Here is an 18,464-nt window from a genome sequence, read left to right as displayed (position 1 = left end):
GGAGTATTATGAAATATTATTTATATCATGGTTATATTTTAAATTAAGTTTCTTTTTGAAGCAATAGAATTTTGGTTCTCAAAGGCATAAACAAAATTAAATTTATAACGACGCTGAAAAAATTGTTATTTTGTTTTAGATCGATATTTTTATAATCATTAATTTTAGCTGTACGTTCAATATAAATTGTATGTTGCTTCACAAAAATATTCATTCAAAGATAAAAAACATATTACAGAATTTAATATAAAATGCAAATTATATTGCATTTATTTTCATACTTCCTATGTATATTTTTAAACAAATATAAGTGAGAGCAGGTATAATATATCTTAGTCATTTGTTGCGTTAAGTGTTTTTATTTTTTCTTTTTTTAGCAATTGTTTATTTTTATGTGGGCTCACATAATTAAAAGTAATAAATGATATTATTGTGTAAGATGAATGTACATGTTGAAATCTATTTGAATCTTTTACATTTATTTACAATCTTTTCTAAACGAATACGTAATGAGTACATATTTTTTCAGAATATATATTTTGATCATGTTCTTAGACGTAACGATCATGTTCGTAACGAAAGGTCATGGAAACACAGATAGGTTTGTATAAATTTACAATCTATCTTATATAATCAAAATTGCATGCGAAATGAATCACGCGAATTTATATAGGTTATATTTTTAATTTGGTTAAAAATTAATTTAAACGAACTTAAAATCGTTTATTCTAACACGACATTTATTGATATTATATTTACACGATCGACGTCAATCTTATTTAATATTATTTTTAAATTTAAAATACGATCGAGTGTTTCACTTGTTTTCATTTCTAAAATTGGCGGCAACTACCAAAGTTAAAGCTGATAGGTCGAAGATCAAATCACTTTACTTACGATATAGTAAATTAAAGAGGGAGACCTTGTGGCAAGTTCGCCTTTGATTGTTCTTTCATACATTTGTTACGTACTGTGACCGTTGAATACGAATTCGTTAACATCTGGTTTAAGAAATATTTTTGAATAATATATTATTTTTATAATTAATAGTTTATTCGAAGTTTAATCGTAGAATATAAGAATGGCGCCTAAAACAGAAGCAGTACCAAAAGAAAATTTTCAAATACCATCAAGAGGTATTAATGCTATTTTATTAGGACCACCTGGTAGTGGCAAAGGAACACAGGTAAAATAATCTTTTATAGAATTTATCGTTTTTATTTTTTTTTTTTACAATATCGTCTCCTATAACAACGGTTACAATAGCCGTATTATTAGCTAAATTTAAATAACATTTTATGTTACAGGCTCCTTTATTTAAAGAGAGATATTGCGTTTGTCATCTCTCTACAGGAGATATGTTGAGAGCAGAAATAAATTCTGGTTCTTCTCTTGGTAGAGAGGTAAAAAAGATTGTTGATGAGGGGAAATTAGTTAGCGATGATCTTGTAGTTAGTATGATTGATTCTAATTTGGATAAGCCTGAATGTAAGCGTGGTTTTCTCTTGGACGGCTTTCCAAGAAGTGTTCCGCAAGCTGAGAAGGTAAATTTATCTCAGAGCTATTATTAAACCGTATTTAAAAATATATATATATAAATATATATGTGTGTGTGCGTATATATAATAATTGTTGAATTTATATAGTTAGATATAATGTTAAAAAAGAGAAAAACCAAACTTGATGCTGTCGTTGAATTTGGAATTGATGACAGTTTATTGATAAAAAGAATCACTGGTCGTTTGATACATCCTGCAAGCGGTAGATCATATCACGAAGAATTTGCTCCACCAAAAAAACCGATGACAGACGATGTAAGCAATATTACTTTTATTGATATTGATGTATATATTTAAATATAATTTAACGAGTCCATGCATAAAATAATAATTATTTGTTAACAGGAAACTGGTGAACCTTTAATCAAAAGATCTGATGATAACGTAGATGCTTTAAAAAAACGATTAGGTGTTTATCACACTCAAACGCAACCTTTGGTCGATTATTATGCTTTACAAGGTATTCATTATTATATCAATGCAGCGCAGTCAAGCGCAAAAGTTTTTGAAGATATTGATCGCATATTTTTGAGATCTATTAATCAAGATCAGAAAAAAGGTTTCTTCAGTAGATTCTTTTCATAGACATCTTATTTTATTATCACATGGGAACAGTTAATATTCCAGATAATATTATTTTCTTTCAAGTAAATAGTATACTTACAATTATCATGATATATATTTCATTTTGGAATAAATGGTCTTATTAAATATATTTATTTACTTAATTCAAGAACAGTTTCAGTAATAATGTTTCTGATATTATGTATATGTGTAGTGTATTAATTAAATAATATCACTAAATAATCTTGATAGCAATATGTAAAGAAAAAATGTAAGTATAATATATTATAGATAAATGAAATAGATGATAAATAAGGCACTATAAGATGTTACGAATAAGACTTATGATTTTGAAGTCACAAGCACACATATGTTTTTATCAGTAAATATAGTTAAGAATATATGAAGGTTACTAAAAACGTAGTATGTAGTAAAGAATATTAGAATGGAACAGAATATATATGTATATATTTTAAGCAAAGAAATATCAGTAGTATATATATCTTATAATATTTATAATTTTATTTTTATTACCGTAATATTTGTAGTAAATGAATTTTTCACTTATTGTTTTTCACGCATATAGATTTATTGTTAAGTATAATAGTCCTTTGCATATCTCGTATTGTCATTGTAGATCTGCAAAATATGTATTTTAGTGGGAATAATAGAATAGAATTTATTGATTAAATTTTGTCTATAAATGAAAATGTAATATCAACAAAAGACATACTGTTATTTCCTTAATCAAGATCTTTTTATGTACGCACATTTGGTAACTTCTATATGTGATCATGTTTATATTAGTAATATCTTTTGTTGGCATTTTCTTTATACAAAAGTGTGACATTTGATTTAATATTAATTATATTAATTAAACAAATAAATTAAGAATGCACACATCGGGGAGGATAGGGGGGAGATGGGCGTGGATAAGCCTATATACTGAACGCATAACTTTACAAAAGACTATAGATAAAATGTATCATAGATCAAAATCTATTTTACATAAATGAAAGTAATTACAATGTTACTGCCTATACATGTTACATATTTTGCAATATGAAATTAAAATGTAAAACTGAATAAAATAAAATTTATCTTGAAATGCTATGAGAAATGTAATGTTTTTAATTCTAGAAGATCAATTATTTACGTTGGGCATTTTAAAAATGATTTAAAAATTAGAATCAAATATATTTAGAGCTTAAAAGAGTGTCTCTTCGAAAGGAATGCTAGTTTAATTGACTGAAATGAATCGATTGCTATCTCAATATGTTTGTGGAATGACTTTATGTCATATGTCTTTTCTCTATTGGCAGAAAAGGTCACATCTAATAACTCAATAGTTAACAAGAAGAGACAGAGAGAGAGAGAGAAAGAGAGACAAAGAAAATGGGACACATCAAAACTAATGTGATACAGAGCGATAAAGCATTGGCGTAAACATCAAGCTTAATTTATTAATCGTAATACCAAATATTCATAATATTCAGAAATCGTACAGCTGTGTCATTAATCGAAAAACACATTACGCATTATCGACAGGTCATATCAAGTCGACGAAAGATCAAGAATCAATCGACCAAATTTACTAATTCGCAAGTTTAAAAATTGTTGAACAATGGAACTTCGAATTTATCGAAGTTCATTATTATGGTTGCTGAAGCTTCTATTTATGAAATTAGTTGTATATACGTAAATAGAAAGTTGTAAATGATTGCTATGGAAAATCTTTAAAAGAATATTTTTAACATTATTTTCGCAAGCATAATATGTACATTTTTCACGTACGAACGAAACGAATAATTTACATCATACGTTTTAGTGATAACGAAACTCGAAAACAGATAACGAAGAACAAAATAAACATATATATATATATACACATATATATGTATACAATGTTGAAATGTAGTCATTGTAAAAAAACATTCAATTTTTTCAAAACATGTTTTAAAAATTATTATTATAAACGCAGCGATTATTTTTTATTTCCAATGCTTATGTATTTGTATATATGTTTATTTAAAAGTATATATTAATTAAAAAACGTACGAACTATGTCGGCATTTATTCAATAGTTATACAATTCAATTTTATTTCATTCAATAAAAAGTTAATTTCGATCTTATTCCTCGTTATTTATTGTATTTAAAAGTTCAATTGTTTCATTCTGCAAATATACGGAATTTTTGAAGACAAACAAAGATGTTAATTTTTCTTTTAATAATTCCGAATGTTTATTCGTGTATTTTATTAACAACGTTCTTTGCTTATCTTATCTTTTTTTTTTGATGAATACAATTTATTCATCTACGAAATATAAAATAACATTTGTATTAAAAATTGTAATTAAATACGATCTATTTTCGATCGATGTATATCATATATTATTTATTTATTTATTTATTTATTCTTTTTGTTTTAACATGTCAGAAACGTAAGTACATTTTCACCATTCGATTATATACATGTAATTTTGCAAACAAGTTACAAAATGGAGTTCTGATCTGCAAGAAAGTTGCTTGTCCTGGGAACAAATTGTATTTGATTCAATGCATTTGATTGGTCGTACGAACGATCAAAGACTCGGCCATAAATCGTATTTTCGTGATCCTCACAATCACGAGGTTGTAAGACTTTAACACAATATATACATTTTACAAATGAATACATACCATCGAAATAAACAAACTTTATGAGGAAGAAAGAAAAATAAAAAAAAAAGTTGCGTTTATCTCACGATCTATTAAATACAATTAAAAAAAAAAAAAAAAAAAAAAAAAAAAGAACAGAAAAGAGATAAAAAAATCATATATTTTTTAACGATGTTAAAGTTAAATATTACGATATTGCATATTTATACGTCTTTTTTTTCTTTGCTATTTTTTTTTTTTATTTCGTTTTATTAAAAATTTTCTTGTTTATGTCAATGTTATGATATAAACAAATTTTCATCGTAGAAAAAAAAAATATATATGTATATAATACTTGTGTGTTATATTTGAGACGATTGTTAAAAACATTGTTCTAGGGATTTTCCATGGCGTTCATTCGAAAGTTACCATTTACGTATACGAAACCATTTCATGAATAGAATCCTTGGTCGCTGGCGACTGGTCGGCACTGCGCAACAACGATTCATATTCTCTCAAACCCGAATGGTTGGTCGACGTTCTGGTCGCTGACGACTGGTTAACAATGCGTAACGGGCCTTATGTTTGGTCTGCAAGAAAGTTTCCTGTCGTGTGAACCATTCGTGTTTCGATTCCACGAACTTCATTTGTCGTTAGCTCATGCACCATCATTCGTTAGCTTTTTCATGGTCGCCGCGACCAAGTGTTCACGAGTTCTCATAATATTTTCTTGCGAAACTTTTGGTTGCCGACGACCTTTGGTCGCCGGCGACCGTTCGACAGTACATAACAACCCTTGTAATGAACTTCGATACGGAAAAATTTATTTTAGAAATTGAAGCTCACAAAGCAATTTGGGATTCATCTTGCAATGACTATACCAATCGAGAAATTAAAAAAGCTCAATGGGAGGAGATAATAAATATATTTGCGAGTGAAGATTTTACTGAAAAGGAGAAAAAGGAATTTGGTAAGTAAATAAAATAAATTATATATATATATATTTGTATATATATATATTTAGTGTACTTTAAGTGTACTTATTAATATCGTGAAATTATTAAAGTTTTGTTTTCTTGCCATTCAGTTGATCTTCATTCATAAAGTAATTTGAGAATATCTCTCCAACACGATGATATTATAATTTTCAATATGAATAATTAATAGTTACGTCAAACATTTCCATTCGTTTTTTTTTTCGGATATAATTTTAAAGAATGTCATAGATTTTTATAACGTTAATTAATGCTAAATATAGGATCATTGTTAACGTTTAAAGATCGACGAAAAAATTTTAATTAAATAAAATCAAATGTGTACTGTATATGTCGAGAACTAGCACGACAGTGTTTCTTCTTTTTCTTTAAATAATAGAGTTAATATTTTATAATTCGTCTTTTTTTTTTAGATACAATATTTTAGACATCATAAAAAAGTTGCCATATTATAAAAAATTATAGATTTCTTTCTGAAATAAAAAAGGAAAATTAAGTTATCCTTAAAATGACTTGAAACCTTCCACTAAATAAAAAAAAAAAGAAAAAAAAGAAACGATAAATGCCATAATCTATTTCCCTTGAAGTCGGATAACTCTTGTTTGAATTTTTCTTTTCTTTTTGACTGAAAAAGGCCGTGTTTTACAGATAAATATTTTTAACGCTATATTTTGTACATCCAGTATATATATATATATCATGTGTAAAAAAAAATTATATATATATATATATATATATATATATATATATAAAATATCTTTAAAAAAACTTAAAAAAAAAAACATTAAAAACCATATATGTATGAACTAAAAAAATAATGTTATAATGATAAAATGAAATAAGATTTAAAATATACAAATACATATGTATATATTCATATATGTACATATTTGGATATGTGAATTCAAAGTTATACGGCACTAGAGGGTTAATTTTGATGCAACATATGGAAGCAATTCTTTCTCAGTTTCGTCCAAATGCTTGGTCATCAACAATAACATAAGGCAGAGATGGACAATTTCTTTTCCCTTACGAGCCATACGGTCTACATCATCAATCAATCTGTTCCTTCTCAACTTAAAGGGTCACATACATTTAGAAAATTAAAAAAAAATCGATTTTTCATAAATATTTGTATTCGATAGTAATATTATCCTTTAATAATATTCTGTGAATATATTATCCTTTAAAAATTTTATCAAAAAATTCTAAAAATTGATAAAGTTACAAATCGTTCGAAGTCGAGCTTGTCGAATTCAATATTTCATGTATAGTTAACATATATGTATATATTATTGTATAATTTAATACGATTATTTTTTATATCATTGGAAATATTTTTAAAAGTCGTAGTTCGTTTTTTTTTAATCATTAAAAAACTAGTGAAATTATTATATCGGATATTGTAGGATAAATTCAATCGCTCATATATTTTTTTATTGAATAAAAATATAAAAAATCGGCTTTGTGAACGACTAGTTGTTTTAATGTACTTTAAGAGCTTTTTGAATTTTTTTTTTTTTCATTTTTGATAATACCTTCAGAAGATATTATTGGCACATTGGTAAACGCCGTACGAAATGAGTCTGCTTAGTTCTATATCGAGAATACTAAGGAGATAACGTATTATTTTATTTTTTTTCGTTGGAAAATATTCTTCGAAGTTACTGTCACATATATTTAACGATTTTTTTTATTAATAATATAAATTACATACAAAAAAAAAAAACAAGAAGTGCCATTTTTTTTAATCATCTAACGGTATGTAACCCTTTAAAAAGTGCATTAGTCAGTACTTCAAATATAAACAAAAGTTGTATAAGTTATTAGACATGGCATTACCAAATAGTAATAATAGTTTTTTTTTCAACTTACCGAAACAGGTAAATAGAAGCCACATATGGCTCATAGGCAATCAATTGTCCACTTCTGTCGTATGAAATAATAAACTTTCTTAATTATTTCGGCGACATATTAATTGATACAACAATTTTAAAATAAATAATCTTTCTACAACGTGTCAAATATTTTAAACCATAAATCAAATATTTTTTTCTTTCAAATTTCACGTGACAGGTCTAAATCTTCAAAAAAGATGGAAAAATTTAAGAAGTTGCTTTTCCAGAGAAGTACGAAGAATGAAAAATGCCAACAATCTATCTCCTGCCTCACGTAAAAGTCCTTACATCTTTTATAATCAGCTTCAATTTTTGAAAAATATAAATGTAGACACAAATACAGAAAACATCTATGAGGAGAATGATCCAATCGAAGATGGTACATTAGGACCATATTCGAGGCATCCTACAAAGCTTAGAAAAAAGTCTACAGATAATACAAATGAGGAATTAATAAATATCTTGCAAACATCTATGGGTGGTCGACCATGGAGAGAAACTTTGGAAGAAGATGAAGACCGCATGTTTTTATTATCGCTTTTGTCATCATTTAAAAAGATTCCCGAGCATAAAAAGTCATTAACGAAAATTCAAATAATACAATTGATCGAATCGGCTCAATTCACGGATAATTTTCCAGATTTAAAACGGCCACAAACGAACATACAATTGAATAATTACAAGATGCATGATTGTAATCAAAGTGATTACTATCAAACGCATCATACTACCGGTCGACATACGACAACTTTGGAAAATCTACAACAATCTCAACATTTTTCATCGTCCACGTCGTCCTCTGAAAAATCTGAGTATTAGAATTCATATTCATTTTCAAATTTTTAAATTTTATTTCATCAGTCCATATCTTTAAGTTTTATTATTGTATTATATGTTTTATTGTACCTGAATAAATAACTTATTTTAAAATAAGAAATAGTTTTCCTTCAGGAGGAATCGAAAATATCGTACTTATATTCGTGATTGTTAAGCCTATCGTGAGCATTGTCAATCAGTTGTCGACGATTATTGGATTTAAGAGCACGCTATCGCTTTTGCACGAAAACATGAGCGACGGTGAAAATAAAAAAAGCCTTGAGACTTTCAAAAATAACCGAGACGAATTAAGAGAATTGAATGAGATATTGATATAATATAAAATAAGAATCGCGTTACCAATTAATCGGAAAATAATAGATGTTAAGACTTGTCGTAAAAATTATTCACTAGCGATTATAGATCTATACATAATTGATACATATAATAGAGACCAAAATTATATTTAATTAAACTAAAATAATGTGTAATAATCTTTACACGATACAAAGAGTAGGTGAGTTAATTGAATAGATTCCGAGAGTGAATGTTCTCTGAAAAGATTCTTTGAATGTTTTATAAAGAGTGAATGTCTGATTAGGATTGCCGAGTATAGTGGTACAGATGAACGGTAAATGACGTACGTTGACGCACGTTGACGTACATTGATCTACGTTGACACTCAATATTTTGTACTCTATCAAACTTTCGCTACGACGGATATAAGTACTTATATATATTTTGAGTATAGCAATGCACACGAGCGTGTAATGTTTCGTGCAATTGCTCCGTTGCTATATCGGAACGTAATATTTGAAAAGTTCATATGATCAAATGACAGACGATGATACACGTTATTATTTGAACGTGTCAGTAAATTCAGGTAACATTAAATAAGAAAAATTAAAATAATTTGATAAAATATTTGTTGGATGAAGTCTTGAAGCGGTATGAAAATAATTTATTTAGAAGTGAAGATGATTAAAACATTGGATAAATTGAGCAGACAATTGAAGAAAGTTATAACGACGGCGACAGTGATTTAGAATATTAAATATTTTTAGTTTTATAGTTTTTTATTTGTTAATAGAGTTTTTAATACTTAAATATCGAAGAGTTGCTTGTATTTGATAATATAAAATAAATGAAGATAGCAATGTAATATTCTTTATTTTTCGATTTATGGAAAAATGACAATATCTATCAAAAATAATATTTTTTCTGTAATTGAAGATTAGTATTTTATCTATTAAAAATTAAATTACTACAATAATACCTTATATATATATATATAATAATTACTAATATTACTAATATATAATAATAATTACTACAGTAATAGCATTGGAAATTAATATTTTATCTATTAAAAATTAAATTACTACAATAATAAATTTATAGTATACTTACTTTTATAAAAGTAAAATTACAAAGAGGGAAAACTTTAAATACTTACATCATTAAACGAAGTTTTCGTAGAAGTAAACCTTTTCCAAACAAATCCTCAATTGTAAGATTGTCAGGTATGAGAGATATTTAAAATTATAAATATAGATATGTGTTGCGAGCGTAGGTGTATGTGTGTGCGAATTGAGAACGAGAATCTATGTGTGTCGTGTGCTTTTTTTTTACTCGTCTACTTTGGTGAAACGAACAGGATCGACACGACTCTGAAACTACTGCGATTATTAAAGCAGGAAACCCATTATGAACGGACAACACGGTACACCACGGCACAGCACGGCACCAGCCACTTTGCTTTGTATTGATTTAAATGGATCGTAACCAACTATGAACGCACGGCACGGCTCGGCACAGGTCGGCACAGAAACGGAACGGCCAGAATATATAACATTATTTCTGTTCGCCTCGAACGAGTAGTACGACTTTGGTTACATAGAGTTGAACATCTTTTTTATAAATTTCATATTTTAATTTGATTACAATGAACACGGATGAACTTCTCATAGAATCAGTGCGAGAATATCCATTCCTTTACGACGTTTCAGATCCTGGATATCATGATAACAGAAAAAAGGACAATGCATGGCAACGTATTTCAGAAAAATTTGATTCTTCGACAGGTATATATATATATATATATATATATTATATAATATCTATAAACAATATTGCTTTTAATATATTTTAATCATATTATATCTTCCTTTGGATATATCTTTGTAAATTTCTTAAGAACTTTAACTATTGTATACAATTAAAATTTATACAGTATCTTATTTTGAAAATTTAACATGTAGAAGTTGGAAATGTTGATTTGAAACTTATCTTGCATCTATAAAACACACGTATATTTTATTTTTTGATAAAATTGGTAAAATGAATTTCCATTTAGAGACACGAGGTATTAAGAGAAATTATACTTGATTCTTTTAGCTGAAAAAAATATTCGATCATCGTTGTAAAGAATATTGGACAAAAATCTTTTTATTCTGGTTCATTTGATTGTCATGAACATTTATCGTTTCTCAAAAAGTCGGTCAATATGAGTGCACCAAGTATTTACAATTTTATCGGTACTTTTTTCTTTTTTTATCGGTATATTATATTTTGTAGAATATAGCTTTTTTATTGTGATCAAACGCGTTTTAAATAATTCTTCGAGCCCTGTGTAATCGTACGGTTTATTCGATTCGTTGTTTTACAAATCGATTTAGAGATATGATCTTGTTAAGTTGTTTCTTAATGAGAAAGTTACATTCGTCATTATGATGGTGTACGATAGTTTTTCTTGTTTTTGTTAGAGCTTTGTTTGAAGAATAATTTAATTTATTTGTTACAAATTTTCTCTTCAATAGCTCCAATGGATCGATAATCAATTCCCCTCTTTCCATTCTATCAGTATTATCAAATACTCTAACGTATGAACAGTGATAAATCTGTAATATGTATCTAGTAAAGCCAACAAAATGATACTATTTTGATGCTTGTAATCGTGAAAGAGTAAGTCGTTATTGGAAGATTTTTCCATACATGTTTATCGTCAAAAGCATAGTAGTTTGGAAAGTTCTATATTTCAATAAATTCCTTTTCTATTTCTTTCCAGTGTTTTTTAACGGAATTTAGGAGAGTCTTTTCAAAATCAGATTAATAGTTTCATTTTATAGTACAAACGGTTGTATTATCAAAACGGTAACTGGATGATAATGTAGAAAGTGATTAAGATTTATGTGATTAAGATACTTGACTATCTGAAAGAATAAAAATAAATATAAATATTAAATTAGAGTTATTGTAAATAATTTGTTAATAAGCGTTAACAATAAGTTGTCAATAAGCAATAACAATATATATATAAAATTAATAATTTAATAATAACGTTAATGATAAATTAATAATTTAAAAATAATAATAAATAAAAAATAAAATAGGCAAGTAGGTGGACACGATATTTGGTTATTTTCTTTTTTATTTATTATTATTTTTAAATGATTAATTTATTATTAAAATTAAGTAAGTGGACATAATATTTTACTTATTCCATGTAAATAAGCAATAGCATGCGCATCGTAGAGATAACACTAAAAAAGAAAAGAAAAGAAAAGAAATACAATTTGTATATTTAAAACAATAATTTTAATGCGCGTGTGTGAGTGTATGCATGCACGTTTATGTGTGTTTCTTTATGTTAGATATGATGGTATTTTGATTTTTAATTTATTTGTCTTGTTTTCTTTTTTTATTTTTCTTTTTTAGCCATAATTTGCAGAAAAAGATGGATCGCTCTTCGAGACAGTTTTCGAAAGGTATACAAGAAAAGAAGAAATATGTCTGGAGAGGCGGCTAAACAAAAACGACCTTGGAAATATGAAAATATAATATCTTTTATCATTCCACATATTGGAGAAAGAAATCAGATTACAAATCTAACGCTTAATTTTGAAGAAAGCAATGATTCTGTTAGTCAAACAGTTTCGTTAGACGACTCGGACATCAATATTGGTGATATCAAAAAAGAAATAGAAATTGCACCACAGGGATTACAGCAATCTAATGATCAGTCCCAACAAACGATTCTCAATAAACGAAAATCTTTATCCAACAAGCTAACAAGTAGCACTTCGACTGAAAAAGATAACGACAAAGATAACGCTCATTCTTCGGTAGTACAAACGCTACAAGATAATTTCGAGAGTAAAAAAAACAATTCCAATGAATATGGCGCTCAAACCGATCCTTTGACTGCTTTTTTCAAAGCTATGGAGGAAACAGTGAGGACTTTTTCTTTACCGATCCAAATAGAAATTAAAGGAAAAATTGCTGGTCTTGTAAACGAATATGAATTAAAAAATTATCAAATGCAACAGGCAACTTTCAAATCTCCTTACTCTTTACACGGACAATGTTCAAATTGGTCGCATTCCACATATTCGCCTGATCCGTACTCTTCAACTTCTCCACCTCCAAATTCTCCTCGATAAAATTTCTCGCAACATCAGTTTTATGAGCAAATAAACCAATTACAATTAGATCTTCTTTTAATTATTCCGATAAAATCAAAATATTAATTTTATCAATTTTATCAATCTTTATTTTTCTGATTCGATTTTATTATAATGAGAAATAACATTAATACATGTGTTCTATTAAAAGATTTTATGAAAATAATTTTTTGTAATATTTACATTAAATTAACTAATTTAACATATAACGTTTTGTTATTATATTTTGTTATTACGCAATGTTTTATTATCATAATTAATATTAAAATCATTTCTTTTAATTTTGTATTTGTTCATTTTTTATATTTTCTATGTTTTAACCTTTGTTTATTATTATGTTTTAACTTTTGTTATTGCTCAAATGTATTATTATGTTTTAATTTTTGTTATTGCTCAACAGTTTTTATACTTAAAGACATTAATTTATTTAAGTCATTTTTGAGACCATATCGGAAAGTATTATACTCCATTGAGAACGGAATTAAATGAAATAATTCATAGAAATTATTTCAAGAAACATGAAAATTTGTTATCGTTTTTTAATAAATTCTAAAGTAGATGATAGCATTTACTCTTTTTAAATATTTCGTGTACTTGAAGTTTGTATTTCTGTGTTTTTTTTTTGTTCTTCCTACTTCGTACAAACTGCTTTTCTTTTGATGAATTTCTTTCGATTGCAGTTGGAAATATTAAAAAATTTTTTAAACTTTCAAAATCTGCTCATAATGGATTTCTTTTTTTATCTGCAAAATAAAACAAAATCTTTGAGCAAACATGTTTAATGCCCATTTATTATAGTCCCAAATTCCCTCATTCTATTTTCTATATGCAATAAAAATTTTTTTCGTTTTGCTTTTTTTCGATATCTTGTCAAAAATTTCGAAAGAGAAATAGAGATAATAGATCGAGAAGATTATAAATGTGACTTTACAACTATTTACTTAAAAAAAATGGTGCAAAGGTCGTTGAGACTTTTTATATTTCTAATATCGCATTGAAAGATTCCTCGAATGAGTAAATTTAGAAAACTTTTTATTGAAGAAATATTCACAAAACAATTGGTTTTTTATATTTTCATGACAAAGATAAATTTAACAAAATTCATGTCTTTCGGTAAGATAAAAGTTTTAAAACTTGTTTACGTGATTTGATTGAGAATCTAAAGTTCCGATCCATCAGTTTAAAAAGGAAGATAAAATTGCTGATAAGTTTTATTATAATTTCATGTCACGTTATCCAAAATTTTCTATACTCTATAGTCTTCGAAAACTAAACTTCACATGTCTTCGAAAAAGAATTTGGATTTAACAAATATGAAGTTGATAAGTTTTTTAAAAAATATTCAAAGCTTTTCTGTAAAATACAATTTTTTGACAAATAGAATTGATAAGTATGATGAAACAGGTGTTTCGATTTTCTATGATAATAATCTCTTATAAACGAATTTAAAAAAAAAGAAAAAGAAATTGATTGAATAAAAAGAGGATAAATAATAAATGCGGATAAAAGAAAAGTTGAATAAAAGAAGATCTTAAAAAAGCAAGAAAAGAAGTAAGTTAAGAAAAAAGATAAATAAGAAAAAATGTAATAATACAAAAAATAGAAAATTTCTTTCACTTTAAGGAACAAGTCATTCAATTTATCATTTGTAAAAAATTCTTTGAATTTTTTCAATGCAATGCAATCAATGAAATATAAAGATCGAACAAACGTCGAAAAATCAGAAATATATTCATTATTTTACTTGTGATGTTTGTAAAAATAAAATTTGAATAAAAATTTTCTATTGTAATAATTAAATATCCTTTTATTAAGATTTTTGATTATTTGGATCGATTAATTTATTCATGTTTTAATTTATTAATTTAGTAATTTAATAATTTGTCAGTACTAGATGACAATACTTTGTTTCTTACAAATTACAACTTTTTTGTTATGTTTTTATGAATCATCAATTTTTATTATTAAATTGCACAAGAATTCTCTCTTTTTATTAAGTTTCATTTATAGCACAAAAATGTTTTTGAAATTGTAATTCTTACAGATTTTAATTTCAGTATATAACAAAAAATCTTCCTTATATTTAATACAATTATAAGAAATTTTTCAAAGATGACGATAAATATTTTTTCTTTGAACAATCGTTTTAATTTTGCAATAAAATATTTACATAACGTTTCAAAAAGAAACTACAATAATATAAAATACAACAACATAAATATTATTATTACTTGAGATCATAGTTTAAAAAAAAGATCAACCGCTATTTAAAAAAAAACAATTTGAAATAAGTAATGAATACAAAAATAATAAATAGAAAAGAATAGAGACATGTATCACACGTAATAGAATTTGTACATACAATTCATCTTTTAATTTTAATTAATAAAACAACTATGCTCTCTTTTTCTCTCTGTTATCCTGCAATTTGTTATTATAGATATGCATAACATAAAATTTCAATTACTATCTTTAAATATAATTTTAACGTATTGACTTTCATGTTACCCATATAAAAGTGATGATTATGTGATGATATTATCTGCTCAAAGTAGATATTTAAAAGGATAATTATGAATATATAGTAGGATTAATAAAGTATTATAAATACAATATAATGATGTATCATTATAAACGATTTTATGGAAAAAATTAATTCGAATGTAGAATTATTAAACATGACATACACAATCGATGTTTTTCAGAACAGATTAGATAATAAGTTGTTGTTTTTTTTATAATTTTTCTTTTGCTTTTGATTAATCATCGAAGCGTTTTTTATTTATATAACGTAACCATTTAATGATTTATGAAAGTAGAGTTTGATTGACTATGTATATTTTTCAGGTCAGCATAGTTTGTATAATAACTTTATCCCATATTTATAAACCTTATTTGATATATCTATCACACCATAGAGTCAATGTTTCATCGATACCAATAACATCTCTTGATATTTTTTCTGTACTTTATCAAAAAGTGGAAGTATTTTTCCAAATTGATTACCTTGAGCAATATTATTAAAATTTAAATTACTGTGTAATAATTTGAATCTGTTTCATGATATGATACTATATGATAAATGAAAGTTATATATATGGTACATTGACCTAATATATATGATTTGATTATTTATAAAATTTTTTTTTACAAGTTTCATTGATATCAGTAGTCCCAAGAATATTTCTATTTAATCAGAATTAATTAGTTCATTTATATAACCATGCGTGTATAGTAAGTTTGAATTTAGTTTTTGTTCTGTATATATATTTGTTTTAAGAACATTTATTATTTCATCGCTAATGAACAAAGAAAACACTTTGTACGGATTGATAGTATTAAGTAGTTCTTTAAAGCAGACTCGTTGTTACAATAAAAGAAAATGATTCTTCCTATCCGATATATTCCTTTCATTCATTACGTTCAATTATATTTTCTTCTGCATTATCAATTTCAATATCTTTTTTAATAGTTTATTCATATAGAGTCTGACCAATATCCATATCTGTGCACAATTCTTTATTGCACTTATCAACATCCGAATCAGAATCAGACGATATAATATTATCAATATTTTTTTGTCTTGGAAAATTCAATTCTTCGTCATAAATATATTATTTATAAGATCAGGACTTCAAATTTATAAAATACTGAAGCAATCATAGTAAAGTATAATATCATCTCAAACGTATTTAAATTTTTATATCTTGATGACTGCCTTTTACATAGGTGTTTTGACAATACATTATCGTGAAATAACTTTCTGAGAATCTGTTGTAGCAAATTGACACTGTTAATGCAAATAAATGTATAATAATATTATTAAATATACAGTACCTGTTTTTACAATATATATAAATAATTGCAAAAGTTCTGAGCATCTATATCAAACGCATGACGAGTAAAAGTCTCTGTCTTCAATGTTAAGATCATTTATTGAATTTCTCATATATAAAATCACATAAATCTACAACATAAAAATAATATTTAGATTAACAAGATTTAAAGTTTGTAAAATGTTAAAGTATTGAGTAAAGTAAAAGTATGATACTATTATCTACGGATTTTAATATTTTTATCTCGAAGACGATTGCTCAAACTATATATTATCATGCAAAAGCTTTTTAATAATCTATTTTTTGAAATGACAAATTAACAGTGTATTTTATAATGCAAATAAATATATAATAATACTATTAAATATACAGTACCTGGTTTTACAATATAATATGTAAGTAATATATAAAACAATGTAAATGTTTTGGACATCTGATTCAAATGCATGATGAATAAACTTTTACGTCTCTGACAATAAAAGTATCTTCTTAATTTCTCATCAATGAAATCACGCAAAGGAACTAAAAAATAATAACGACACTTAAAATTATATAAGATTAATTATAAAATATTTATATCATGTAAGGTTATATCATGTGAGATTATATCATGTGAGGTTAAACTTTTAATTAATATATAATGATAAGAAACAAGTAAAATATAGCAAATATTTTTAACATTTTAATCTTAACAATATTTTATATCCTCTCTAGAATGATATAAAATAATTAAAAATTGTATAATAATTAAATAATAATATTACTTAACCTCACCTATTATTCCTCAATATAATTAAATAACTATCTAGTGATTAAAATTTGCCGTTAAAATTTGCACAGCCTTATGTGACATCTAATAATCATTCTTCTTTGATAATAAGATCAGTGTACAGTACTCTTTAAGATAAATGATGTAAGCGGACTGTACTAGTTGAATGACCTCCAATATTGTCATATGTTCCTATTAAGAATCGATATATTTTGGCGACAATATGGCAACCTAGAGATTTTAGATATTTACACACACACACACACACATTTATATATATTGCGTCACGGAGAGAACGACCAAACATTTCGTTAGTCATTTGATTAGATCCCGCCCATTGATTAGGAACGCCCATTTATCCCCTCCACGTCGTCGAACTACGACAAATAGTCAACAGAGGGAGCTCGCGCGCATAAATTCACCACATTCCACTACAGAGAGTACAATGATAATGTATACGGCACTGAGTAACGAACTCGAGCACTCCCTTTTCACTCTCCTGATCATCACTCAATCTAAAAGTTCAAAAAATTATGAAATTTTGGAAACGTAGATTATATGTAATTACCTATCTCGTAATTTTTTTTTTCTATTCAAATTTATATCGTATAATGATATAATATCATTTATTAATATACTATTTACTACTGTATATACTAAAATATATATGACATAACAAGTTTCAAAGTTTATCGTTTGTTTGATGAATATAATTAATCAATACAACAAAACTTGTATTTGTATTAAAAAAAAAAAAGAAAAAAAATTATCACACTATTTCATAATTATTTAAATTAGCGATTAAGGGTTCAATTTTATCATTTTGGAGTAAATTTGTGAAGCACAAAAAAAATTGCGTAATAGATACCTGTATATGCTCTACTTAACTCTAAAATTTTATAATTTAATTTCAAGGTTGAGAATC

General features: G+C 26.1%; 3 protein-coding genes and 1 long non-coding RNA gene across 4 annotated transcripts; 3 read left to right on the top strand and 1 right to left on the bottom strand.

Moving 5' to 3' along the window:
- The first annotated feature begins 861 nt into the window (after positions 1 to 861).
- Positions 862 to 3,243, top strand: LOC127070669 (adenylate kinase). Its single transcript, XM_051008958.1, has 4 exons — positions 862 to 1,186; positions 1,308 to 1,544; positions 1,647 to 1,814; positions 1,905 to 3,243. Exons 1-4 carry the CDS (start codon positions 1,082 to 1,084, stop codon positions 2,142 to 2,144), a joined length of 750 nt encoding a protein of 249 aa, XP_050864915.1. The 5' UTR covers positions 862 to 1,081; the 3' UTR covers positions 2,145 to 3,243.
- A 2,035-nt stretch (positions 3,244 to 5,278) lies between these two features.
- On the top strand, positions 5,279 to 8,592 carry LOC127070666 (uncharacterized). The gene is made up of 2 exons (XM_051008956.1): positions 5,279 to 5,732; positions 7,834 to 8,592. The coding sequence occupies exons 1-2, from the start codon at positions 5,564 to 5,566 to the stop codon at positions 8,472 to 8,474; spliced, it is 810 nt and encodes a 269-aa protein (XP_050864913.1). The 5' UTR covers positions 5,279 to 5,563; the 3' UTR covers positions 8,475 to 8,592.
- Positions 8,593 to 10,129: 1,537 nt separating this feature from the next.
- LOC127070665 (uncharacterized) lies at positions 10,130 to 13,386 on the top strand. Its single transcript, XM_051008955.1, has 2 exons — positions 10,130 to 10,555; positions 12,189 to 13,386. Exons 1-2 carry the CDS (start codon positions 10,417 to 10,419, stop codon positions 12,911 to 12,913), a joined length of 864 nt encoding a protein of 287 aa, XP_050864912.1. The 5' UTR covers positions 10,130 to 10,416; the 3' UTR covers positions 12,914 to 13,386.
- Positions 13,387 to 14,742: 1,356 nt separating this feature from the next.
- On the bottom strand, positions 14,743 to 17,867 carry LOC127070684 (uncharacterized). The gene is made up of 4 exons (XR_007784598.1): positions 17,545 to 17,867; positions 17,146 to 17,292; positions 16,772 to 16,901; positions 14,743 to 16,705 (listed from the first exon to the last, which is right to left on the bottom strand). It is a non-coding gene; the product is annotated as an uncharacterized LOC127070684 (long non-coding RNA).
- Positions 17,868 to 18,464: the final 597 nt, after the last annotated feature.

This window comes from Vespula vulgaris, chromosome 19 (assembly GCF_905475345.1).
Source record: "Vespula vulgaris chromosome 19, iyVesVulg1.1, whole genome shotgun sequence".
Taxonomy (NCBI): domain Eukaryota; kingdom Metazoa; phylum Arthropoda; class Insecta; order Hymenoptera; family Vespidae; genus Vespula; species Vespula vulgaris.
This window is presented reverse-complemented; position numbering and strand designations above follow the sequence as displayed.

Coding starts and splice junctions, on each gene's coding strand:
- LOC127070665 (XM_051008955.1), top strand. CDS start 10,417: ATGAACACGGATGAACTTCTCATAGAATCAGTGCGAGAATATCCATTC. Junction 10,556..12,188: donor AAAATTTGATTCTTCGACAG/GTATATATATAT, acceptor TTTCTTTTTTAG/CCATAATTTGCAGAAAAAGA.
- LOC127070666 (XM_051008956.1), top strand. CDS start 5,564: ATGAACTTCGATACGGAAAAATTTATTTTAGAAATTGAAGCTCACAAA. Junction 5,733..7,833: donor AAAGGAGAAAAAGGAATTTG/GTAAGTAAATAA, acceptor TTCACGTGACAG/GTCTAAATCTTCAAAAAAGA.
- LOC127070669 (XM_051008958.1), top strand. CDS start 1,082: ATGGCGCCTAAAACAGAAGCAGTACCAAAAGAAAATTTTCAAATACCA. Junction 1,187..1,307: donor GTAGTGGCAAAGGAACACAG/GTAAAATAATCT, acceptor TTTATGTTACAG/GCTCCTTTATTTAAAGAGAG. Junction 1,815..1,904: donor AAAAACCGATGACAGACGAT/GTAAGCAATATT, acceptor ATTTGTTAACAG/GAAACTGGTGAACCTTTAAT.